Source organism: Channa argus, chromosome 14 (genome assembly GCF_033026475.1).
Source record: "Channa argus isolate prfri chromosome 14, Channa argus male v1.0, whole genome shotgun sequence".
Classification (NCBI taxonomy): domain Eukaryota; kingdom Metazoa; phylum Chordata; class Actinopteri; order Anabantiformes; family Channidae; genus Channa; species Channa argus.
In genome coordinates this window covers 20,786,611-20,812,071 of record NC_090210.1, presented here as the reverse complement: position 1 = coordinate 20,812,071, position 25,461 = coordinate 20,786,611, and the positions used below count along the sequence as shown (strand labels likewise).

The window sequence follows — 25,461 nt, the reverse complement described above, 5'->3', positions numbered from 1 at the left end:
TTTCAGGCAGGTGACAAATTATTCTAAGGCAAAGAAATGTACCCGCTTCCCTCTGAAGTAAACAAATAAACTAATAGAATACACAATTCTTTTAGCTCTTTGAACCCAGTACTGAGAGGCAAATAGAATGAGAGCAGCATTTTCCCAAGCCTGCTTTTCTCTAATGAAAATGTTATTCTGTGGCTCACCGAGTTCCCACTCATGCTGGCAATTTCCTTCAATTTCCTAAACACGCCCCCTGCTGTCAGACTGGCCGGCTGGAACATCATGCGTTGGTTGCTACGGGAACTCTCGGCCACTAGGCCCAAATCTCCTTTTTCCTGCGCCTCTGCCTTAATTTTGTCCAATTGTCGCCCTGGAAACAAGAGTGAGGTGGTTGATAACAGCTGCCTATCTGGCTGATGAGAATAGAGGAGCAGCCTTAGCAGTTAGCTTAGGAATGCACAAGCAAGTGTTTGGGTGCAACAGTGTGGGTCGTGTTTGTGTAGGTTTTTTTTTTTGCACGACTGTTACCGGTTGCTTGAGCAACAGCTTTCATTAGCACTGTCTCTCCAACGCCAAGCTCCATGCCCAGGTAGGCAGGACCCAGCTGGTTCAAACACAGGTACAGACAGCACAGCAGGTCATCTGGAAAAGTCCACACACAAAAAAAAAATTTATAAAAAAAAAAAAGGTACAGAGTAATTTTATTATACAAAACACATATGGATGCACTGATGCAAGAAGAGGCAAACACCTCAAAAGGACCAAACAAACTGAGAGAGACGCACATTCACACAAGGACACAGGGATAGAGAGACCGACCTAACAAACAAACATGGGCACACAGACACAGAACTACACTTACACATAGTCACCACAAAACACACACAAGCTAACCTGGACACAGACACACAAACACACTTAAGACACAAACATGACCACATAATCTTGCAGTCAACACCAGACCCCCCACCAAAAAAAGAAGACGCTCAAAAACAGAGTCAAAAACACAGCAGCACAAACTCATCCACATCAGTGGAATCCCACAGGTACATGCCTCATTCTCACACACACACCAAACACAAACACACATCAATGAACTGACTCATCCTCCCACTTTTATGCGCAACCTGGCTACACCATCATCTCCTTGATAGAGTGGCTGGCAGCCAGCTGCCTGTGTAGCTACATCAGCATGCATTATGGGAGAGATAAAATACCATTTACCTGGAGAGAGCAGCAGCACGGAGCGAAACAGGTTCGACAGCGTTTCAATGTTCCTCAGCCTGGGAACAACAATGGAATTGCTTTGAGACAAGGAGGACGAGTTAAACAAATTTTAAAGTCATCCTGTAAATACAGGGAGGTGGGAAATTAGATTTGTCTGGAGGGTTTAATCGGAAATGGAAGCTGGAGATGCTGATGAACAGTTCAGTTATGAAACACTATATATCAAATGCAGTGGTTGGGAAAAACGCCCGTCATTACCGGAGCATTTGTCATTCAATATTCTGAAAAGATCAAAAGTCTGTGAAGGTGTCTCCAATTCATTGGCAGGAGACGTAAGTTACAAATCACACGAGTATCTCTTGGTCGGTTCCTACTCATTATTTTTCGCTCAAGAGGTGTAAAATCAGTCGTCACTCAGTCGCAGAGAAGCTGCAAATACAAACGTTAAATTAAACCAAATTGTGAAAAAAGTTGTTAAAATACATCCATGAAAATTCCTAGAGACTGACATATTTGAGAAATGTCTTCATGTTCCCTGCACTCTTCAGAAAATTAATCCAATTACCTTACTTTCTCTGGCTAGAACACACTTCTCTAATTATACTCTGAAAATTCCCAGCAGGAAGCCTGAGTGGCAAAAAAAAAAATAAAAAAAAAAATATATATATATATATATATATATATATATATATATATATATATATATATATATATATATATATATATATATATATATATATATATATATATATATATATATATATATATATATATATATATATATATATATATATATATATATCAAATAATTGCTATTATATAGGTATATTCTTCGTAGAGTGGCTATCACTTATTCCCAAATGGTGTTTACCTGAATTGGAGATTTAAAACACACACACACACGCAAAAAAAACAAAAAACAAAACACTTCCATATGGAGCTCTTACCTGCCAGAGTCCTCTTCAATCTTCTCAAAGGTACGAGCCACCGCCAAGTATGGCACTCTAGAGAGTGATGAGCACGCTAGTTAGCAGGAAAGGCATCCACACTGACAGATTGTTACGTTCACAACGTTTAGCCGACTCAGCTGATCGGGCCAACCAGCAATTAGTGCAACAGTGGAATCAGCTTTGATTCTGGATAATCAAACCGTCATGGAAACAATAGTGTGGGGGGAAGGTACTTAGAGTCTATACGTTCTTTTAAGTACATCTCCAAAAGGAGGATTTTCGTGGGCTTTGTACATATGAACCATGGAAATTAAATTATTCTGAACCCTTGAGTCTTATAAATAAATCAAATAACAATCAACATTTGTTTTCATCTCTATCTGGAGTAACGATCTAAGAGGCAAAATGTTTATTTAATATGGAAAGTAATATAAAAAAGGTAAATTCAGTGACCTTTGACTGGTGCGTTAGCTCACACTGTTAAGAAGCAGTAATGACGATCTGATACGCAAAGCAGGTCAACGTGATCAAAAACACTGCTGTGCACAGTAGTTGACCTAGGTCTACATCAGGTTTAAACCGTATAGGTTGGACTGTTTCTCTGATGTAAAATTCCATGATTTTTCCATGAATTCCATTACTGAGTCAGGACACTTTCCTGGTCTGAAAATTTTATATCATCAGAATTTCTTAATGTTTAACTGAGGAAGTCTGCACAGAGAAAACCAGGCTGATTTTCACTTCAGTTTAGCTCAAGAGGGAAAAAAAAAAAAAAAAAAAAAAGGACTTATGCAACTGTCATCTCTGTTGGCTAGAAAGCCTACATCTAAAATCTTGACTGTTTGGTGGATAAATTAGTGAGAAGCCTTCCTGTCTTTTCTGACAGGCACAAGTAGGGGTGAAAACAAATACTGTCAGGGGAAAAAGATGGGAATTGGATGCCAGACTAGTTTGTGTCCACATTGTCATCCCCAGTGCACAATTACTAGAACTGGAATGACCCACAATAATCAATGACCTGTTGAAATAATGGTGTGTGGCAGAAGCAGGAAGTGAATACTGCATCTCCTTTAGAATCACTTACTCCTGTCTGGGATGAAAATAAACTTTGCTTCATGACAAAACACAAGGAGTAAAAATAATTTGCAAATGCCAGATCCACTTTGCAATTTATCACACTATCTGTGATAGCAGTAATAGAGTAATACACATTAAACTAGTCCAAGAGAGGCCGCTAAGTATGAAGGTTGGATCAGGTTAGGGCGGAACTCAATAAGCTTCAGAAAATAACTGTCCACAGGTCTTTCGAAACTTTTTATACCATCTAGAAAGCCCTTCTGGATCAGATACATATCTGAGGATGGATGGTCACTTAGCGCATTTACCCTTCCTTGTGTTTCTCCCCCTCCTCTGTCTTATTGCAAGAGCTCCATTACCAGGGTTATATGTTTTAGGAGGACCTACGCACTGTCTTCACCGTGGCACAGCAAGCTTGTGTCTGGCTGTTAATGGCAGTCTAGTTTTTGCATTGTGTCCTGCACTGTTGGCACTAACCTGACCCTTGTCACCTGGCTAGGGATATAGTTTGAATGACCAAATCCCCTTTTGAGTTTTCCCAGAGGAATTTCAAAAGAATCTATTAGTTAGAAGTAATGCAGAAGTGATTTCAGTCTTTGCTGCAGTAGACAATGGCGTTCGCTCTTTGGGAGGCCGTGTTGCAGCTCTTGCTGCAAAGGCTAAAGTTAAAACAAAATAGTCAAATAATAGTAATTCTGAAAGGAGCTTGCCTCTGAAATCCCTGCCTTTGAAGCCCCTCTTACCCCAAACTATGTGCCCCACTTCTCCCATGATGGTGTAAAACTACGCGGTAGGGCCAAGAGGGAGAAAAGGGATTGGACCTTACTCCTACACATGTGCATAGCATATATCCAACTTGGCCATTGGTTTTGTCTTTGAGGTTTGTTAAAGTGCCTTTTTGACGTGAGCAGAGGTCGCTGCTGATTCTTTGTCATCAGCTTGGTGTTGCTCTTACACTTCACATACACTACTGATCACAAATCTCTGGGATCTGGCAAGGCTGTGGTTCTAGGGGTGTGTTGTGTTGCGCATATTTATTATTATATATGGAAACTGATTCACAGCTTCAGTTTTTGCTGAAATCGAGACGCTACTGATTAGCTCTCACCCGGGTGTCGGGGAACTGCGTCAAAGCTAAGCTGATATTTCTTAAACCTGGGGTCCCTTGGTCTCTAATTTACACAGTGGGCTGTAATGAACAACTCTGCTGGGTTTCCAAGGACAATGAATGGCAGCTGTTGCCAGGACACATGGCCTCACACACACACACACGACACCCAGAATCTGACAGACAGATGCTGTGCACGGTTTCTTTTAACATAAAACCAGGTCCACTTTGGACAAGAGAATAAAAGCTGATGGCACAGAAACGTATCTAACCAGCATTGTGATTAACTTGGCAATAAACATCTGTCACTCAGGAATAAACATTTGGGTGAATTCTAACACTTGATTGTTGAGTCATTTTACTGTGTTGTTAAAAATAAAAGCAACCGCATATTATTTGTTTTTGTCATAAAGAAGTCTAGAGGAGAACTTTGCATGTTTTCCCATTTCTGAATTAGGTAGGGGAGATGAGAGGTGAGTAGGGCATCAGCAAGAAGGCTCAACTTACTTCTGTCCCTGCTTCCAGCAGGCGTGGTCCACGGGATGATAGCCTGGCTTCGAAGGATCATAGTCAGTTTGTCCTGAAGTTGACTCGCTGAGGAAGAAGCAGCATGTAGAACATTTAGTGTTTAACAATGATGCCTGCTATTTCAGTCAATGGAGCCAACCAAGATTTCTTGGTAACTGGAAAGTCATGAACACTATTATCATTACACTCGGATATTGTGAAATACTCTGAGTGTTTCAGAAGTTAGTTTCGAAGTTTCACTGGTGACTTCTTAAGGGAAGAAGCCGAACTACAGAAAAGATAACAGCACAAGAGAAATACCCCTACTCATTTAAGAAATGTTCAGTGTTTTTCATACATCATATATTATTTTAGCAAAAACCATAAGGAAAATGATTTAAGAGTATTTTAGCAGAGGAGAAAAAATATGTTGTGTTACTTTTATCTCACACAAGGTGCTGTCAAAACGAAATATCATTGTCTGAATTCATTGAAAGAAGCTGTGAACTTTCCTTTTTTATGTCAGCTGTAGGCTGTCATAGACGAGGTAGTGATAAAAAAATAATAGAGACTAAAAAATTCATTTCCTTACATCTAATTCTAAAAATAGTCAGTAGAAAGAATAGTCAACATGACCTCAAAATGACAAAAGTGATAAAAAGCAACTAAGTAATGTTACTGTTACTAGTTGATTCACATGTAATTTATGTGTTTTTCCCATAAATGAGAGTAAAACCAATAGTCAGTACATGAAATTGAAGGCATTGAAAGACAATCACAGAGGGAAAAAAAAAAAGTCTATGTCAATTCAGAACTTTTAAAGCCAGTCTCTCATTTGACCTAGTGAAATGATCATGAGGTCTTAAACTCGACTCAGGATATTGAGCATCTCGCCAGCTGAGATAGCAAAGCCTCACAGATGAAGACACGGGTGTGTTTATGCCTCCAAGATTCCAGTGATGACCATTCGACCTTTTCATATAACTCACGGTGGTGAGTACAATAACTGTCTGAAGTAATCAATTGAATGGCACTGTGGTTTACAGCACCCAGCGTTTATTGCAGTGTAATGTGTCATAGTGGAAGACAACCAGTGGACCTGTAACAGGGTTATAGGTGCAGGTTTAGCTAACGGATGGTCTGATAGACCTGTAGCCATTCGACTGCTTTTACTCAGGTCAGGAGCAATATACCAAGTTGAATCACACATGTTGGTGCAAAGGCTTTATATCAGAGCCCACGTTCAAACACCAAGAGACATCGAAAGGTTCCACGTTGACTTCAAATCGTAACACAGTGATTTCATGCACACACGCAGTGATGATGCGGTCAGCTTCTTCTTAATGGTTGAATATGCACATCATGAGTTACAAAAGCAATGACTGGTCCACTATCTCTATTAGCTGCATTCAGGGACACTGCAAAGTAGATGTATGTTTAGAAAATGTGCTGTACGTTGTTTTACATTTCATGAAGGTTTTATGCTAGTTTGTACATTTGAGTTGAAAAATACACATCTCAAAATGTTCAGTAATGTCTGGATTTTGCTGGATTAATAGAAAGTAGACCGATGCTACTATTTGTTTATTATATCTTATTAAATTGTGCAGCCTGGTGTTAATTTTGGAACCTAATTTTGATTTAGTTTCAGTCTTAGTCTTGTGAAGAAAAAGCTATTTAGTTTATGTCAAAGTTTAGTCATTCGATTTTAATGAGTTTTAGTCAACAAAACTGAAAAAGGTTTTTTTTTTGTCTATGATGGTTTACTCTCATTTTTATCCTGTGCTTTTAATCTACACATAGAAAAATACAAATAAATCAAAAAATTTTGAGGCCACAGCTGTCGCCTTCCTCCGTACAGTGACTATGATATGGGCACGGTTCTCATTTATCGCAAGATAAAAGTCTCCATTTGTTTGCACGGCCCGTGTCTCTGCTCGGCAGCGTAATTCAGCAGCTGCTTCTCTTATATTTTGTAAAAATATTGTTTACTGGGTTCACCGTGTATGGCAAAGCTAAATCATTGGATAACACAGACAGATTTGTTCAGCAAAAAGCACTTGCTCCATGTAAAATGATCTTAAAATTTCATGTCAGCATGCTGCTGCATTTTTATAGTAGTCTCAGCTGTTTTTGCCTCATCGTGTGTAATTATGAGCAGATCAATTTAGTTTATGAACAAGGTAACGTCAAGTGAAAGAGATAGTAATTACTGAACATATAAAGCCGCAGCTAAATTAACTTTAAACCAGAGATATTTTGACCAGACGAAGATACTGTTTCACTGATAAGGAGCCACAGTTTCAAACTACAAATCAAAAATTAAATTAAATCATTAAATTGTGGATTTGGACAGCCCTCAGCAATCACAGATTTCCTGGTGGCATGACTGTTAAGTCCAGGCATTTAAATGCAGTCAGGCAGACTGAGCCATCTGTAACTCTCCATACTTTCTTACCCTTTTGTGTCTTTGCTCTCCTCTGCTGAACTCTTCCTCTCAGCACTAGTGTTTTTCTCGCCTTCGTTTTTCCCTGCTTTCTCCATCTTCCCTGCTGCTTTTCTGGGAGCTATTGAAAATAAATTTAAAAAAAAAAAAGAAAGGTGAGGGTGGAGCAAAGGTGGGAGCAGAGCAATATTTTGCATTCTTTCCTAATTGATAAAAGTATAGCACATTTATAGACGTCTATTTTTTTTTTGTGCAAGCTTAGAGCTATGCAAATTCAGACTCACCAAAGAAACTGCTGATGGGGGCTTTCTTGGCCGGTTCCTTATCTTTCTGCTTTTTCACTGTTTGACTTTTTGGGCTCCCTTCTCCCTCTCGCGTGTCCTTTTCAACCTCTTCCTTTTTGGCAACGACAGGCCCTTTCTCATCATCTGTCTTCTCTTTAGCTTCCTTTTTCTTATCCGCCCCCTCAGCTTTCTTTTCTTTCTCATCATCAGGGCACCTTTTCTCCACCCGCTCCTCCTCCTTAGCCTTCTCTCCTTCCTCTTTCTTCTTGTTTTCTTCCTCCTCATCTGGACTGTTCTCAGTCACTGCCTTTTCAACTCTCTCTTCCTTTGCTCCCTCCTCCATGGGTTCATCGGTGTTTCCTACACAGGTTGAGGTAGAAAGGGAGTGAAGTCATTGAAGAGATAAATGCCAACAGGTTTACTAAGGGTGACCCGGGAGTTTGTTTTTTTTTGGGAAACCATGTTTGAAGATCATTTCCAACACAACAGCCTTCTTCAGAAAATGCTGCTGGTTATATTTTTGAGGTTTCCCTTTTGCCTGACAGAGCCAGGTAGGAGACATTGCTATTGACAAACCTGTAGCACTGAGTCCCTGCAGACAGAGCTGGGGTCATGACACTGTCTGGGTGAAGAGTCAGATATGAAATTTTTATATTCTCATTCACAAGTTGACTGGTAGACTGAATCAAGTGACTTTTGAAGTCTTACCAGAGAATTTTACAGATGGTGTTTGATATACTTGCTTAACTGCATCATGTTTATAAAGGTGTCAAGAGTTAGAAAGCTTGGTCATTTTCCTGGTAGAAATTGTTACTTCCTGCTTTTACATACACATAACTTTCAGTAATTACAGAAAGTAACAAGGCATCATGTCATAGTGTAGACAATCAGATTAAGCAAAGCGCAAGTGCCTTCGGTGGAGGGTGAATATTTCTAAGTTCACTTCTCACAGATGGTAAAAACATTCCAACGTATACTTATCTGACTTGTTTGAGATAATGACACCAAACAACCACCAAAAGCAGTGAAAGTCAAATCTCATCACAGAGCTGCAGTCCAACTGTCTACTTAGCAATAAAACTATCTCCAACTGCATATCTACAGCAAAGCAGATGCTTTCATAGATAGATCGAGGCAGATGGCCGCCCACCTTAGCCTCTCCAACACATTGTGCTTGCTTGGATTTGTTGGGCTTTCTCTATGATGCTGTAAGGTTCCTGACCACACTGTGTAAAGTGCCCTGAGATGAGTTTGTTTATTGTGCTATATAAATAAAATTTAATTGAACGGGCGGAACTGGAACGATCAAACGCTCACACGCACACAGAAATACAAGCAACTACCCTGGGGTTTAGGGTCTTGCTCAAAGACTTTTCCACATATGACAAGAGTTGTCAAATTCAGACCGATTGGTGGGGAGACTTCTCTCTAGAGGCACAGATGCCCACAATTTGAACCTCAAACTGTTATTGGACAACTACCACATTTTTTTGAGCATCAAGTCTATTTTTCTTCCCTTGGTATATCTTGTGAAGTGAAACCTCTAAAGACACCTGTTTAAGACTGTGTAAGACTTTTTAATGGACCTGCTTCTATCTGGGTTTCTGGTTTCAAAAATAAATGATTTTTTTCTTTTTTTTTTTTTTAAAGAAAAGGAAAAAAAAAAAATCAGCAAAAAGGAAAAAAATAATTGTTATTTCCTGAGTTTATATGAGAACTTTTTCCCAGTAAATTTGGTGAACAGGGTCTGGCCACTTTCCCTTTACACTGCAGACAGACATGCAGATACTGTACTGATGACTGATTTTGGTGGAAAATGACATGGTGCTGAAAAAACTTTGAGAATGTAAAGATCACAGTATCAAAATAAATAAATAAAAATAAAAATAATTAGCAATACCCTACCCTAGCAAGTGTATAACAAACATCTTGATATAATACTACTGGCAGAACTGTGTGGATACACAGGTTTTTTCATGGAATTTATTACTGAGAGTCAAAACACGCTGAACCATAATAAAAAACACTCATTATTGTGTTGCTTTGTTTTGTCCTTTCCATTTTTTTAACCTTTAGCCAAGGTGTTTGTGCAACTTCCCAACTAAGTTTCCAGGTAATTAAGCATCATGTCTGAGACTTTTCAGACCCGTACTCAAGCACAGCAGAGGTGAAGGCATACCTGCAGTGTTGGCAGTGGTCTCTACACGAGGTCGTTTGTGTTGCTGAACCTGCTCGTCTTTGGCCTCTGCATCGTCCTTTTGACTCTCACCGTCGCTCCTGCTCTCATCAAGCTTCCTCTTAGGAAACATCTTCCTTGCTGCACACATATGCATTGGAAAAAAGAAAAAGGGGGGGGGGGGGGGGGCAAACAAGAAGCAAGACATCCCAGCTGAAATCATGCCATGATCAAACAGAAAGAGAATGTGTAGATGAAAACAGGACCAGTCTGCTCTCTTACTGTGGAAGTAGGGCAATGCAAAAAAGAAGATCTCAGATACATGCTCTGCTAATGAAAACACAAGTTCCATCCTGAAAGATTTTATGCACTACAGCAGCTTATAGTTCGAATGTAACTTCCTCTGTAATTTTATGCAGCGGTTGTGCCCGAAGGTAATTTTGGTTTTGGTTCTACATCTGCTTGTGTTGGTCCTTGTTAAGATTCAAGCAAAGGTAGCACTGCTGTTTTTCTTTCCGATATTATGGGAGCATTAACCCAGCACATTAAGAATGCAATTTCTGATCAAATTAGAGCGTTTCTTTAATGTGAGGTTTTCTCCAGCGGTAATGGCAGCAGGGCTCCTATTGTGGCAATGCACCACTGCTGAAAGGAATCACTGCAGTCATCAAACACAAAGAGAATGGGGTGATGAAAGGAGAATGAGCTGCTTTCCTACTGCAAAACTAGGGTGAGGTGAATGGAGAAAGGAGGTGCTTCCCAAATGAAAACAAATCTGCAGAACTAGAAATCTGTGTAGCTTTAAGTGGCTTAGGTCCTACATTCCTGGTGTGAAATGAAAAAAAAAATAACAATCGAGTACAAAGCTCCACTTAGAATTACATCGCTGCTTTTTGAGAGATGCAGATAGTTACACTAACACTTCATTTATAATTCAAATATAATGAACATTCATGACAGAAAAACTGTTTTTTTTGCACTCCTCCATGGTTGTATATGCTCATGCTGTCATGTACACACTGGAGTGATAAAATAATAATCACAACATATGTTCAGATGTTTTTGGTGATAGCAAACAAAGCATAAAAACTAAATATAATGACAATAAGCTACAATAAGATGATTGGTTTTGTTTGCAACCATTAATATCCAGTCAGCAGAAAGTGCACATCACAATATAACACAGAATAATCCAGACATGATAATATTACAACCCCGATGCAAAAAAGTTGGGACGATGCTTAAAATGTAAATAAAAACAGAATGCAATGATTTGCAAATCTCATCAAACCCATATTTTATTCAAAATAGAACATAAACAACATATCTGATGTTGAAACAGATATTTTACCATTTCATGGAAATTATTATCTGATTTTGAATTTGATGGAGTTGGACTAGGGGCAATAAAAGGCTTGGAAAGTAATTGCTTCAAATAAAAACAAACAAATGGAGGAGCATTTGACAACTTATTAGGCAGAGCCTCTCGAATGGAAAGATGGGCAGAGGTTCACCAAACAGAAAAACCTTCCTCAACCTAAAATTGCAAAGACTTTGAAGATCCCACCATGTAGAGAATCAGGAAGACAATGCAAGGGACAAAGCCAAAGGTCAAAACTGGATGCTCGCAATCTTTTAATGCAGTACCCTGAGGTGGCACTGCTCACTGGTAAGTTAAAGCCGTATCATGCAAAGAAAAAGCTATGCGTGAACACAGTCCAGAGACGCCGCCGTGTTTTCTGGGCCAAAGCTCATTTAAAATGGTCTCAGCCAAAATGGGAAACTGTTCTGTGGTCAGATTAATTAAAAATTTAAATTTCTTTTTGGAAAATATGGACTTCGTTTTCTGTGGACTAAAGAGGAGAGGGACCATCCAGCTTGTTATCAGTGGAGCCTAAAGCCTGCATCTCTGATGGTATAGGGGTGCATTAGTGGCTATGGTGTGGGCAGCTTCCACATCTGGAAAGGAACCATCAATGCTGAAAAGTAAATACAGGTTTTAAAACAACATATGCTTCCATCCAGACGTTGTCTCTTTCAGGGAAGACCTTACATATTTCAGCAAGACGACGCGAAACCACATGCTGCATCCATCACAACAGCATGGCTTTGCAGGAGAAGAGTCCAGGTGCTGAACTGGCCTGTCTGCAGTCCAGACCGTTCACCAATAGAAACATTTTGGCACATTTTATAATGTGCATCAGAATCCTGCATCGGACAAGAATAGGACAACAGTCTTCTCCTAAAACTCCAGCAACTGGTCTCCTCACTTCCCAGATGTTTACAGACAGTTGTTAAAAGAAAAGGGGGAAATATACAATGATAAACATCGAGGTGGTCCAACTTTTCTGAGATGTGTTGATGTCATCAAATTGAAAATGAGCTAATAATGTACATGAAATGGTAAAATATCAGTTTCAACATCTGATGTGTTGTTTTGTTGGTAGTTGTCAATCTAACAGCTATGCAAAAGAAAAAAAAGTCAATAAATAACTGGAAGAGTAAGGGTGGAAAGTGTACTTAGCTGTTTCTAGTGAACAAATCTCTGGTGCATTCAGTTTCTGATGAATGTCTTGTTTTGCCCTTATTGTGAAATAATGAGTTTTAGAGCGATTAGGCTCCTGCTAACGAGTAATAAAGTAAAACAGCTTGAGGCAGAAAAACAATAAATCCTCAGCTGGTGTCATAGTTCAAAATGCTGTAGCTTGGAAGGAAGGGTTGGTGTAAGCCGGAAGTTAAAAAGCAAAAATAAAGTGATGCAGATACCTACCAGTTTTCCGTTTGACAATCCCAGAGGGAGAGATGGAGTTAGGGGTGCATGGGGTACCCGGTGAAGCTGAAGAAGCTGGGGTGGCCGGAGTCGCAGGGGTAACAGGAGTGGCAGGGGCTGATGATGGTGACAGGGGGGTGGGAACAGCCTTGAAGACATCCTCCTTCTGCAAAAAAATAAATAAAGAAAAATAAAGGGCAGTGACAATCAAAAGAACTAGTGTGACCGCTGATGAGTGCTTTGAGTTGAGCTGACTGAACATCTGGATTACTTCCATCTTCAGCCGTTTATATTGAAATGCAAGAACTGACACTAACAATTTTCCAGCTGTTCAGAACAGTTTAACTTGGATTACTGTCTGTACCATCCTCAATATGGCATCTTCTGCCAACGTAAATGACAGTATTCACCTTTTAAACTGGTTTTATGGACCAACAATGAGAAATCCAAAGAGGAAGACTGAAAGAAAATGAAAAATGTCCAATGCATTTTGGACAGTACTAGTTAAAAATAGTGAAACCCCTGAATAACAATCACCTCTATCAAAGGTGAAACAAGTTTGTATTTGTTACAGAACCGTGTTTAGACAAATACGCTAGAAGAGGCCTGTGCCGCACATGAACTCCCAGTAAACCCCGGCTACATGGTTATTGTAGTACTGCTAAAATTACCAGTATTCCAACTTAAAAGCTACTGAGCATGAACTTGATAAAGGTCACTTCCCTTCCCTTCCCAGGAAAGGAGGACAGAATGAAAAGATGGGAGAATGGGAGATGCTGTTTAAATCTGATTTCTGACTTACAATAACAAAAGCTGAGAATGACGATACTACCACGCAGGTTTACGCGTCACAATTACACGTGTGATCATGGTCAGATTTTGAATAAAAAGGGGCCCACGGGCACAACAGCGGGATGCAACAGTTTCAATGTGATATGCCATTGATGATGGGGATTAGTGGTGTGTATGTGAATTCAAACCAGTGACTGACTGAAACATGTTTAATAGCAAACATATTTTCAGTTCACTGTGCAACTGTGCCAAAAGGAAACAATGCATCTACAATAAGCTGATGGCACAGGACATGTCTGTCACCGACACATGACAACAAAAAACATTTCTGAAATCTACTCAAAAGAGACAAAAAGAAAAAATAAATAGTTGAAAGTACTGGATAAGCATGAGAACATCAAGCTTCTGCCACTCTCAATGGTAGTACTATGAATGCAAATCTGACTGATACAGACATAAACAACCGAATCTAAACACAGAAATTCCTGTATCACATCACCTTATAGAACATAATCTTTTTTATATAATGAAGACTAAATAGGTGAAGCCAAACAGCTGAAGCCATTTGGGACCGGCCGGGTGGTGCTGGTCGAGGCTTTCTTGATCTCTTTTTACAGAACCGTGGGCCTTCATCAAGGAAAAACTGGTGCTGTAGTTTTGATCATTTAAGGCTATTTCTGTTAATCATGGACCTCAAAAGCATGTGAGGTTGATTTGAGAAATAAATATTTTAGTATTGCCTGTGTTGCTCGTTACTTCAAAAAGAGCAATAGTCCAAAAACGAAGAAAAATATTAATTACAGAATAATACAATATACATCATTAATAACTAGATGCTGCCCTGCCTCCCACCGCAGGTGAAGGTGCTCTGCATTCCGAAATAGAAATCGTGGATGCAGAACATTAGTATCTAATCACAAATTAATATTTTCATCATTGCAACCATTTTGTAGTGATGCAGCATGGGTCACACTGACAAACATCATGTATCCACTTCCCTCAATGAACAAATAGTGAATAATTGCTGACATACTACAAACAAAATTAACAGGGCGATTAAGAGAGTGTTTATCAAACGACAGGTGGTTGAGCAACAGCCAAAGCCAGTAATGAGCTCTTTTTATTATGCGGTTTATTGACATACACGCTCAACATTGTGATTTACCCTGCACTTACTGTGCCTTTGTGTAATAGGCTTCCCCCCCCCCCCCCCCCCCAAACACGAAATAAACAAAAGACAAAGAAACACCTACAGGAGCCCTAACAGTCTTATTAGAGTCTCTATGCAAATGAAAAGGTGGATTTCGAACATTTAATGAGTTGCACGCTGTTTCGGTTAATTTTACACAGTGCCGGAAAAAAAACTAAACTGACTGTACTGTAATTTATCTTTCACAATTAAATCATTGGGCATTCTTTCTATAAAGTATTCTATTTTTTATTTGTTAAACACAGCAGAGCATCCTATCGTGGTCGTTTTTGCACAAATGCCACTGAGAAAGTCCTGCTGACTTGTAATTGATTCAACGAGACTTCTTTGTCTAAGTTAGAAAGCATGGGAAGCTTTTTACCTTTTCTGTTTTACTGGGGGCTTCTCGATCTCCTTGAACCTTGGAAACAACTTGGGCTTTACTGACTGGTGCCCCGTTGTTGCCGTCGTCGTCGTCATCGTCGTCGTCATCGTCGTCACTGTCCAGAATTTGACGGCTGCGCTTGACCACTTTCTTGATGGGCGAGTCAGCTTCCTGGACAACATTCTGCACACCATTCCGCACCTTGAGAGGGCTCTTTACTGTTCTGGAAAAGATGACCGGCAAACAGTTAAGACATGGCGTTATTCAAATAAATAACGCCTCGAGCCTCAATTAAACAGCACTGTTCAAAAGCACAGGGAAATTGTGCTACATCAAGATTTTAAAAAAAAAAAAAAGGATAAAGAAAAAGCATTAAAAACAACTCAGACATAAGAAACGAGGCAAGAGTCATAAAACAGGGGTCAAAGCGATGATGAAAAGATTATTACATTGAGATAAGTTTATTAAAGTGGGTTTTAAGACATTCTCTAAAGCTGATACACTTCGGAGATAAGGGCCACATTAACATCAAAGCAGCTCAGTGATGAGAAACGGAAGTTATCGTCTCTTTTCATCTGGTCTTTGGATAATAACGCAAAACGCTTTTACCAAGCAGCGCAGATCTGCGAGTGACTCAAGGATAAATCAAACTGTCAACAGGAAAATATGTTTGAAAATTGGCTGATGCCCCCACGTGGTTTTAGTCACCATCGTCCCACCCAGACAGAGCTCTAACTAGTTTTAACTTTCTGCAGTTATTTACATTGTTGATACACCTCCAAGGTTTTGCTGACCTGACAATTCTAACAATGTCACTTTCCTACATCCTTCAAACATTGTCGTATGTGTAAGTATACAGTAAAATGAAATGATCTCCTGTATAACTTCACCTGACAAAAACTTGTGTAGCGTTAAGAGGCACTTATGTACAGCTGTTCATCAGATAGGTACAGTATCATAAACCCCGGGCACAGATAAAAACTCCCCATCCTGTGTGACACAAGAGAAGAAACGTGGCTCTTACTTTTTCAGCGGTTCATCTGTGGCCTTCTTCTGAACATCATTGCCTTTGCTCTTGGGCTGAAAGAATGATCTGATGGAAGAGGAGAAAGCAGTTCCCAGCGGTCAGTGAAGTGAGGAGAAGGAGCTTAAAGCGGTTTGTGTCAACTCTGTTTAGCCACCACAATAGATACACGCTGTGTGTGAAGTTCACAAATGCAAAGTGGTTGTAGGTACAGGTCAAAACAAATAAAGCGTTGGCAGGACACACACACACACACACACACACACACACACACACACACACACACACACACACACACACACACACACACTCTCTATACAGCATTTCGGTGTCTTCAAGTCAAAACAGTCACTGCTGCTAATGCTAACGGTCGGCTAACGTTAACAAACTAACGAATACTAACTTAGCTTACCAGCAGCTACGGTTAGCAGGCCACTGCTCTCGCGGGCACTTTACACGCCCCCAACACACAGTTTCAACAACACCCTGTGTTACAGAGAGGGTTCGCTACATGTCCGCACTGCTGGATCAAAAAACGCTCCTTCTCCTGCCTAATGGATGCTAACGCTACTGCTAATGTGAAGGATACGCAGGGAAGACGCGGCTGTGTTCTCTCCAGCAAATGTCCCCCGGTGGACACCTCAGTGCCCCGATTTTAAAACAGCACTTCCCTCGTTTCGTTGGCTCGTGATAACACACGTATCGTGTCAACATCACCTAACTAAGCTAAGCTAAGTCCGAGCAAGCCAAATCGAAACCTTGACGTTATCTGTACTTACGCGATGCTGCGCTGCATGTCGTCTCCAAACTCTTCCTTCGCTTATTATACCGAATTAAAATTAATCCTTGAATTGCAACCCGGGTCCGACATCCACGTATAAAACGACAACTCCCGCGCTGAACAGTGCCAAACCAGTTCGGCGCCAAAAATTACATCTCAGCCAAAGCTCGTCCACAGATACGACGACTCACTCGTGAACTAAAATCGGACTCGTTTCCACCGGCAAATGTAACCACTAAGAAACAAGTTGCTGCGGCTACACTGACTTAGCGTGTGATAGCAATAAAATAAAACAGCTAAATGGTGAAAAGGTAAACACGTGATCCTAGACAACAGCAAAAAAAAAAGAAAGATCTAAAACAAAAGCTAAAAATGTGTAAATAATTTTGAATAAATTGTGATAATTGTTCTGAAATATTGCTAAACAATGTGTAAAGATAATAACCAAAAATAAAGAAATAACTAAAGCAATATTGATTGTGTTTGATTTAGATAAGAAGTGTTACTCTTAATCTGTGATTATGGGACTCAAAAATCTTTCAGAGTGGCACCTCTGTGGGTGATATTCCTCTAAATTGTGGTTGAACGGTGAATAATTTTGTGGACCGTCAGAGCCGCTGCTGCCCCCTGTCGTGTCGGCATGAAGTCTGCAGACACACCCGCCTGGTCCTGATGCTGCACAAAATGCATCGTTTATGCAGCTCTTATTACTTTCAAACAGCCTGAGGCTGGGAGAAGGGGGGATGCAAGACAAACAGCTGAATAATGTAAGTTGAGTGCACTGCTTTATTTACCCAGACACAAGTGCCATGATTTCAATTGTTTAAAAGTGCTGACAAAATGTAGGGTCTTCAGTATAAAGAAAAAAACATATTACCGTCCAACTCAATAAATACAAAGTCTGTGTACTTTAAATCACAGGCAGTGAATAATAAACTACATTACAATGAGCTCAAAAAGTACAGAAATAGTATGTATGTGAGATTTCAGAGGAAAAGCAGTCCATCTGTTGTACTTGGTTCCTCTTCTTTAATCCCTCTCACCCATCTGTGCATCACTCTTTACTCTCCTCTGCTCTATTCGAATTTCAGTCTGCTTCACTCCAGCAAACAGGCCGCGGCTGATGTGGTTCAGATCCCACCCTGCAGGGTTCTTGAGCGGCCAGCCGTTTGTGCTGGCGTGGAGAGCCGACGCAAGAGGTGGGAGGCTCGACTCTTTCAGCTCCCTCAGGTGGGCCCCCAGACACGCGGGAGCGGAGATGAAGGGGATGTGTCCGTGGAGCGCCCGGGGCGTCGAGATGGGCTCCGGGAGGCAGCAGGGGATCAAGAAGGGGTGAGGCACAGACTGGACGGCTGCTAGGACACATCAATCACAAAGTACAAAGGGGTTTCTTAATGATATTTCATGATTTCCACTGATGCATGTGTGGAAATGACAGCAGGCATTCATTTATCAACACCCACACATTAATATAACAAAACCATTTCCCTGAATGAACCTAAGGCATCGAATGACTCCTAAATCAAGTTAAACTCTTTCGTTGCAAAATGAAAACGATCTCTTCGACCTTGTTAGCTGATGCTGCAAAATATAACTTATACATATTTGGCATTTTTATGGCAGACGAAATGAAATTTTTAAAAGAAGTCTCGGGCATGAAAATTCATTCATGCACGGCTGCGACCAAAACAGCCAAACCCAAGGTCCACTTACAAGCTGTTACTAGAGCTTTAAAATGGTTGACAACGGAAAAGGTTGAAAGTAAGTAGAGTTTTGAGTAATGTTTTGTCAAAACCAATCTCATTTGATGTGTTTTATTGCCAAATTCTATTGATTTTTTTTCTGCAACATAACTGTACTGTAATACTAACTCAAGCCAGTGTGAATAACACTTCAAAAATGGTGCACAGACGCAGCGGTGCCTTTTTAATGCTGCCTCTTGTTCTTTTAAACAAGGTTACATTAAAGCTGCTGCACAGTCGTTTTGAAAAATCTGTCTCCAAGGTCAAGCTTGAACTCCATCCTTTCATTATATCCCATTGCTGAGTTCCCGCTTCACCTTGAAATACATTCAACTGTGGAATCAAGAAACCATCAACATGCAATTTCTTTGTAACCTGAACTAAAGGAAACATCAGGAGCCTGAAAATAAGCAGCATACTCAGTTTGAGTTTTGTGATGGGAAACTGAGTGAGAATGGAAAAGTAAAATATGTTTTTTTAAATTGTATTTCCTTAATATTTGAACAGCAAATTGAGATGAAATGTAAACTAAAGGTTAAATATAGGGCTGCTGATATTCTCTATTCCTCTTAGTCTCAATAAATCTCAAGAATACAAACTAAGAAGCGCAGTATTGTCCAACAAAGCCTGAAAAAGGCCCTGAACTATCTTCTTGCCATTGACCTCTATTTAGGTCCAAACAAAAAACCGAACATGTAATAAACAGAACCAGTGCTGCACAGTTTACATGATTCTGGAACTACAATTTTCTCCAGTTTGAATAACATGTGATCAAAACTACAGGGCCTAGATGCTTTAGGAAATGATCTGCATTTATTATTAACATTCCTATACACTGCTTGTAGAAAATGTCTTTTCGTGGATGTGTATTTATTGTTGTGCAATACAAGAAGTACACAAATCTAATACTGAATACTAAAAAAGATCTGTGTTACTACAGAGACTTGGTCTGGAACAAAAACAGCAGCTGGTATAGGTGGAGCTGATTATAAGCACTTTATGAACTGACAGGTGGTTAATCTATAAAAAAAAAAAGTTTCACTGAAGAAACATGAGTTGGACTCATATTCTTTTCATATTTATATAAAGTTTGATGTCTGACATTTTCTGCGGCGTTTGTGTAAATAAACGGATGTCAATTTTTTTACAACCTCAAGCTGTTGTGCAATGATAAAATCATTGATTATAACCATACAGCTGTGTTTGCGCTGAAACAAAACAACACCGTGCACGTGGGTTAAAAGGGTTTTAGTCTTGATGTAAAAAAAAGTGCAATGTAAGTTTCGGGTTTATATTTTGTGGAATATGTCATCGCATTAGAAGGGTCTTGAGAAGACTTGTTGGACATGTGGGGTGTGTTACTTTATAGTAATGCTAATGGTAATTAGTCCATGATAATCACACCCCTTAATTTACATTCTGTGCTACCATGGTAACAGCCTTGTTTACTACCATGGTAACAGTTTAGCAAAGCTTAATGTTTTGTTTTTTTCATGGATTGTTAATAAGTCTGTCATTTTGACATTTATTTGGACCCTAAATTTACAGTCTCTGATTGGGTTAAGCTTGGGCAAAGGAATTAAACATGAACAGAAACAAACCTCCTGCAGTGTGATGCCACACTTCCCAGGAAGCAAAGTTAAAAACTGAGAGAAAGTCACCGAAATCCTGCAACACGCACTGAATTTGTAATTTAAGCGATCACTCCGACATACGTTCAGCTCGCCTTTAAGTGTTTTTGCCTCGATCTATGTAATTACAATAATTACAACAATTAATTATTGTAATTTCAATAATTGTTGTTGTTAAAATCTCCTTATCACAGATGGTAAATTAAATGTTAATAAACTTGCTATAAAGACTCAATAGGATCGTGTTAACAAAGACATAGAATATAGACCCTTTATCTCTTCAAGTCTTAGTCTTGATATCTGTGGTTTTGCCAACAAAGATCCTCTGACTTTGGTAGTCACCTTCACTGGCAGTAACAGACAGAATAAAAACTGAGAACATTTTTTTTTTTTTAAATGGATGAATGTCCTTGCCTGTTGTAACACGCATACTCTGCGACTCGTCTGAACCCTGCAGGTATATCTGCTGCACAGAGAATTCGCTGATGGATGATCTCTTACCTGCTCCTCCACACACAGGTAGGCCACAGTCAGCGGGGAGGAGGGGGAAGGAAAGAGTGCCGCTCTGGACCAGCTGGAGAGTGGATGGATGGAGGATGAGATGGAAGGGTGGTTGAAATGGGAACATGGAGCTTTTCAAAACAGTAGACTTTAACACTGCGTGCGCAAAATATTAATGAGGCACCAGGTGAAGTTCGGATCTGTTACTGGTTTAACTGGTTTACATCAAAGCAGTGCAGTTTAGGAAAGAAATGGGAGAAAGACATTTTGGATGATTAAGACATTAATAGTCCTAATAGTAGGAAGGTGGTCCTAACATTTAGTACACTGGAGCCTCCTTTAAAATTATGATGTTGGACATTTAACTGCAACCAATTACGAATTGGGTTCCAAAGGGGTGTTTGAAGACAGACTGGACGTTTAAAGTGCGTCTCTCTAATAATCTCCATTCTTATAGAAATATTAACATAATAGCATAGCATTGGAAACAAGTCAGAGCAGTTTCCTGGAGAGTGGAGTCCTTTAATATGAGATGTAAAGACTTGTTGATGACCTGGTGGGCTGATGGTGGTGGTGGTGGTGGTGGTGGGTACCCCGGATAGTTGACCATGATGAGTTTGCTGAAGTTGAACTTGTAGGTGAAGCGTTTGCCTTTGGTCTTGTGCAGGATGCGTTTGTTGTAGTAGTATCTGGAATTAAAACGTTTTCTGTGATACTGGTTCGCCCTCGTGTTCGTGTGTGGTTGTGGGTGATGGCGTGTGCTGCTCCTGTGGCACTTTGGATTTAAAGTTTTGAGTTGACTTGATATGTTAGTGAGGAGAGCTTTTTATTTTCAGCATCAGCCTGAGGGAGAGCGAGGATTACACACATTGAAAGTTAAAGAGCTTTAACCCTCAGTTGTGTATCTGTCTCTGTGTGTGTGTGTGTGTGTGTGTGTGTGTGTGTGTGTGTGTGTGTGTGTGTGTGTGTGTGTGTGTGCGAGCGTCAACACTGCTGTTACATTCTGCGTTACCTGAGCGCCCGGCTGAGCTTGTCGTAGTTCATATGTGGTTTGCCCTTCCTCTCCCCCCACAGCCGGGCCAGTCTCTCAGGATCCCGGATGACAAACTCGCCCCACTCCCCTCCCCAGCCGATTGCCCCGCCCTCGCCCCGCCCCAGAAGCTCCAGGAGGAAGTGCCACAGCTGGACCTGTCTGGAACCCGGAGACCAGGTCGGCTTGTAGGCCCAGTCAGGGAACAACATGGCTGGAGAAACAAAGTTTTGTTTGTAAATTGAAGGGGAACTCAGATTATGATTCAGCGGGTGGTATTTACGAAGGCCTTGGTTCTTTATCATGCAATATTATACGTCGCTTAGCACAAGAACATACTCATACTCTTTGGTTCAGTCACATACGTGACATGGTTTGGGTTAAAAAAAAAAAAGTCCTGTGCTTTGAAACAGGACCCAGTTACCTTTATCTTCTTGCTGCCACTCTCGCTCCTGTCATATTTACTACAGCCACTAGGTGTCACCAGTTTTCCACATTGCAGTGACACTAACCAATAGGCAGTAGGTGACCAACTGGACCATAACTATGGGCCTAACTCGCCATTTAATGGTATAATAACACTCAGACCCTCAGAGTTTTATCACCTCTGATGGTGTCATCTGAAGGAGCGGTCAACCAAGAATTTAACCTCCACACCGTGAGCAAGCAGATGACATCATCAGAAGTGGAAAAACTCCCCCAGATGACATCACCGCGAGGAGTGTTTGAGCAAAAAGCAGAGAGATATTTTAATATGTGAAAGGCAGAGGGAAGTTTAATGCCATTGTTGTGCATGTACTTCCCTCAACGGCAGTAGGACGACAACAACTGGGCCAAGGGAGGCGCAGAACAGCGTAGGTCAAAAAAGGGTGAGTGTGTTCGGACTGACAAGTGTATTATTGCCTTGTTTTTATGATTTCATCTATTCCTTTTTCATGCTGCTGTAATGCAGGCAAACGCACTGCAAAGAATAGATATGTAGACAGCAATAACTCCCATAAAAATGACCTACATAACTTACAGAAAAATGAAAAAGGCCAACCCACACACATGTAAATCGCTGAGATGCTGCTTATACGCAGAAAAAGAGAAACACAGTCTTACTTCTGCTCCAGTAAGGCGATGACGGGCGTCCGACTGAAGAGCTGCAGCTGCACTGCATCTAACCACACATAAGAAAGCACATGCACCATAAGAAGCCAAGTCATCACTGGGATCTTCATCACAGTGAAATCAACGGGGAGGCAAAAAGCTCCTTAGAAGAAGTATTAATTACCTGTCGTGTGGTGTTAAATTAGCCATCACAAGGAAGCACAGAGGTAAGTGATTAGAACAGCGTTTGCTCTCAATATCACTTATAAAATTAAATCAGAGATTCACATATTCGTTTGGCAACAAATCTAAACCCAGAGCAATCTCTGTGACTGTGTATTGCATCGATATCAATATAATGGTGAATGAATATAAGGTTTATGTATCTGTCACTTCATAATGTGCTTGGAATTACATTCACTCATGCCACAGATCAAAGTCTTCTTCTGCAGCAAAGTAAACATGCGAAAGCGAGATTTTCCCTGCAAAGTCAGTTTAGTCCTGTCTGTATTTTTCTGTAATTCCATCCTATAAACACACACGTCGTCCACCCACCGATATATATCGACCTTCCCAAGAGGTTCAGGGCAGCAGAGACACCCACCATCTTCCCCGGGAGGCTGAGAACTCATCTCTCGAAGAAGTAGTCCACATAACCGTTTCCACCACTGAATGATGTCTCCTCTCCTACAAGCCCTCATTCACTCACTGTAACATCCTCTTATCTTGGAGGAACAACAACAACGAAAGAAATCTCCCCCTTTAGCTGCTTTTTTGTTTTGTTTTTTTAAATTCCCTGCTCCTATGCGGCGCCGCACTCGCACACAATCATTCCCAGGTTACAGGGAGGTTGTCAGCAAAAGTGGGAAGAGGTGAGTCCAATACATTTAACTTGGAGTGCAACACTTAGACAAAAAAACAGGTTGTCAAAGGCGGAAACCAAAAACATATCTCCCATGAAACACGACCAAAGAGTAAAATCGTGCTGTGGTTCTTTGCAATTTAATGCAAATTTGTCGGTTAACTGCAAATTAAAGCTTGTTCCACTGGTTAAGAACGTCGCTGAAATGCCTAAACGTGCAAAATCAAAGTGTGCAAATCCATATAATGTTTGTCAGAATGACACCAAAGGCTGCAGCCTAAAATAAGAGGTTAAAATAATCGTGGCAGTCAAGCACAACTGGCCAACAGAGAGGGAGGCTTTCAAAGAAAAGAACCTTTCAGGTGTAATTAAACTTATCGCTAATCATTTACATAAATTCTCCCTTACAATCATCTTATTTACAAAGAGTGAGCTGTGTCTATGCTCCTGTGTAAGTGTAATAATGTTTCAATTAGTCCTGTTACCTTGACTGGAGCAGGAGTGGAAAAGGCTTCGCTGGATGAATAACAATGATCAGTGTGACTGTCGGCCCACTTCAGGTCTGAGCTGACTGAAGGATGGATGGACAGAATCTTAAGCCCTCTATCTCATCTCAGCCCTAACCACACACACTCCCCCACCCCCCACCCCCTTTTTCTTCTTCCCCATCCCAACTCTCTCTCCCCCATCCGGAGTTAGCAAGAGTCTGGAGTCCAAACTTTCTCGTGCTGATTACGTTGATCCATTTTGATTTGAAAAATGACATTAAAATCATCTGTTTTAAATATATTTGTACTTATGATAATTCATGCTGCATTGACAGAAACCCCTTAAGGACTAGTTGATTAACAGAAACAATTTTAATAATTGATAATCTAGGACTGCAACTTATTCATAAACCCCACAATTATTTTCTGTATTTTTTTTCATATTTTGTATATTTTTATTTATTTTATTAGTTATTCCATATTTTGTCAGTCCTAAAATGTAAGCATAATTGGCTCTAAAGATCTAAATATAATCAAAATAGTTGCGGATTTATTAATTGATCAGATTGATACTGTAATATTTGAAGATCTCCATTTTGCACAGTGGATTTTTTTTTTTACCAAATTTGCTATTTAATAAAACCAGCCTTGGACTGTAGGAAATGATGAAGGGCATATTTTAAAATATTCTCCATATTTTAATAGAGGACGCCTTTTGCTATTTTGAACTTGCTTCCTTTGTTTCTCGATTGAGTAGTTACATGTAAATAAATGCTATTAAACTTCCCTTTGACTTCCCCGTTTTAAAATATCTCCCTACTTGTAGCTGAAAAACGCCTCCAGATGACATCACATCACAGTCAACCTGCTTTTCCAGAGCTCCCCCAGATGACATCATCTAAACACCTAATGATGAAAAATTCCTCCAGGTGAATTTTTACGGAGGAGCTAGAAACAGAGAAATATTGTAACATAGGGACATTTAAAATCATTAGTGTACATTTACAGCCGCCCTTTAACTAAACAATCAATTTATGCAAAAAATTAATATAGATACAATAAAACAGCCCAATGGGAGGCTCACTGTGAGCGGTGTGTAAGCAGAGAGTCCACGTCTGTTGCCCACGGGGGAAAAGGGTAAGAGCCAAATAAGCTTAGACAGCTATCATTAGCAGTGAGAGTGAAGAGGAAGATAAGGAAAACGGGGAGGAAATAGGTGAAAGAGCGTTTCTTTCCATGTCACGATTGGAGTGCATGTGAATGAGCCGTGAGGGGGACGATATGATTGAGCAGACTGAAGGTGACTGGAGGTTTTTCTGCTCACTGAATCAAGTAGGCGATGAACCCAATACCACACAGAGCCGCACTTTGCTCCGCTACAGCTGCTTTTCACTTGACAGGGGCGACTTTGGCC

The 25,461-nt window shown here is 40.3% G+C and overlaps 2 protein-coding genes across 5 annotated transcripts in view; both read right to left on the bottom strand.

Moving 5' to 3' along the window:
* Window positions 1-16,880, bottom strand: part of lig1 (ligase I, DNA, ATP-dependent) — a 46,871-nt gene extending 29,991 nt beyond the window's left edge. For 2 of the 3 annotated variants that reach the window (XM_067474577.1, XM_067474579.1), the window contains exons 1-12: window positions 16,700-16,880; window positions 15,921-15,989; window positions 14,894-15,119; window positions 12,531-12,696; window positions 9,764-9,901; window positions 7,585-7,944; window positions 7,313-7,421; window positions 4,855-4,941; window positions 2,160-2,216; window positions 1,210-1,268; window positions 514-627; window positions 189-355 (exon numbers count right to left, since the gene is read on the bottom strand). In XM_067474577.1, the coding sequence (XP_067330678.1) occupies window positions 189-355; window positions 514-627; window positions 1,210-1,268; window positions 2,160-2,216; window positions 4,855-4,941; window positions 7,313-7,421; window positions 7,585-7,944; window positions 9,764-9,901; window positions 12,531-12,696; window positions 14,894-15,119; window positions 15,921-15,989; window positions 16,700-16,716 (1,569 nt within the window). In that variant the 5' untranslated portion in view covers window positions 16,717-16,880. The remainder of the gene's footprint in view (window positions 1-188; window positions 356-513; window positions 628-1,209; window positions 1,269-2,159; window positions 2,217-4,854; window positions 4,942-7,312; window positions 7,422-7,584; window positions 7,945-9,763; window positions 9,902-12,530; window positions 12,697-14,893; window positions 15,120-15,920; window positions 15,990-16,699) is intronic. The other variant, XM_067474578.1, reaches the window with a different exon arrangement.
* Window positions 16,881-17,152: 272 nt separating this feature from the next.
* LOC137098374 (ETS translocation variant 3-like protein) lies at window positions 17,153-24,190 on the bottom strand. Of its 2 annotated transcripts, XM_067474576.1 has the most exons (5): window positions 22,710-24,190; window positions 21,588-21,819; window positions 21,129-21,264; window positions 20,576-20,648; window positions 17,153-18,053 (listed from the first exon to the last, which is right to left on the bottom strand). In XM_067474576.1, exons 1-5 carry the CDS (start codon window positions 22,765-22,767, stop codon window positions 17,731-17,733), a joined length of 822 nt encoding a protein of 273 aa, XP_067330677.1. In that variant the 5' UTR covers window positions 22,768-24,190; the 3' UTR covers window positions 17,153-17,730. The 2 variants fall into 2 exon arrangements, with proteins under 2 accessions (XP_067330677.1, XP_067330676.1); XM_067474575.1 differs by having other exon boundaries at window positions 21,588-24,190.
* Between the last annotated feature and the right edge of the window lie 1,271 nt (window positions 24,191-25,461).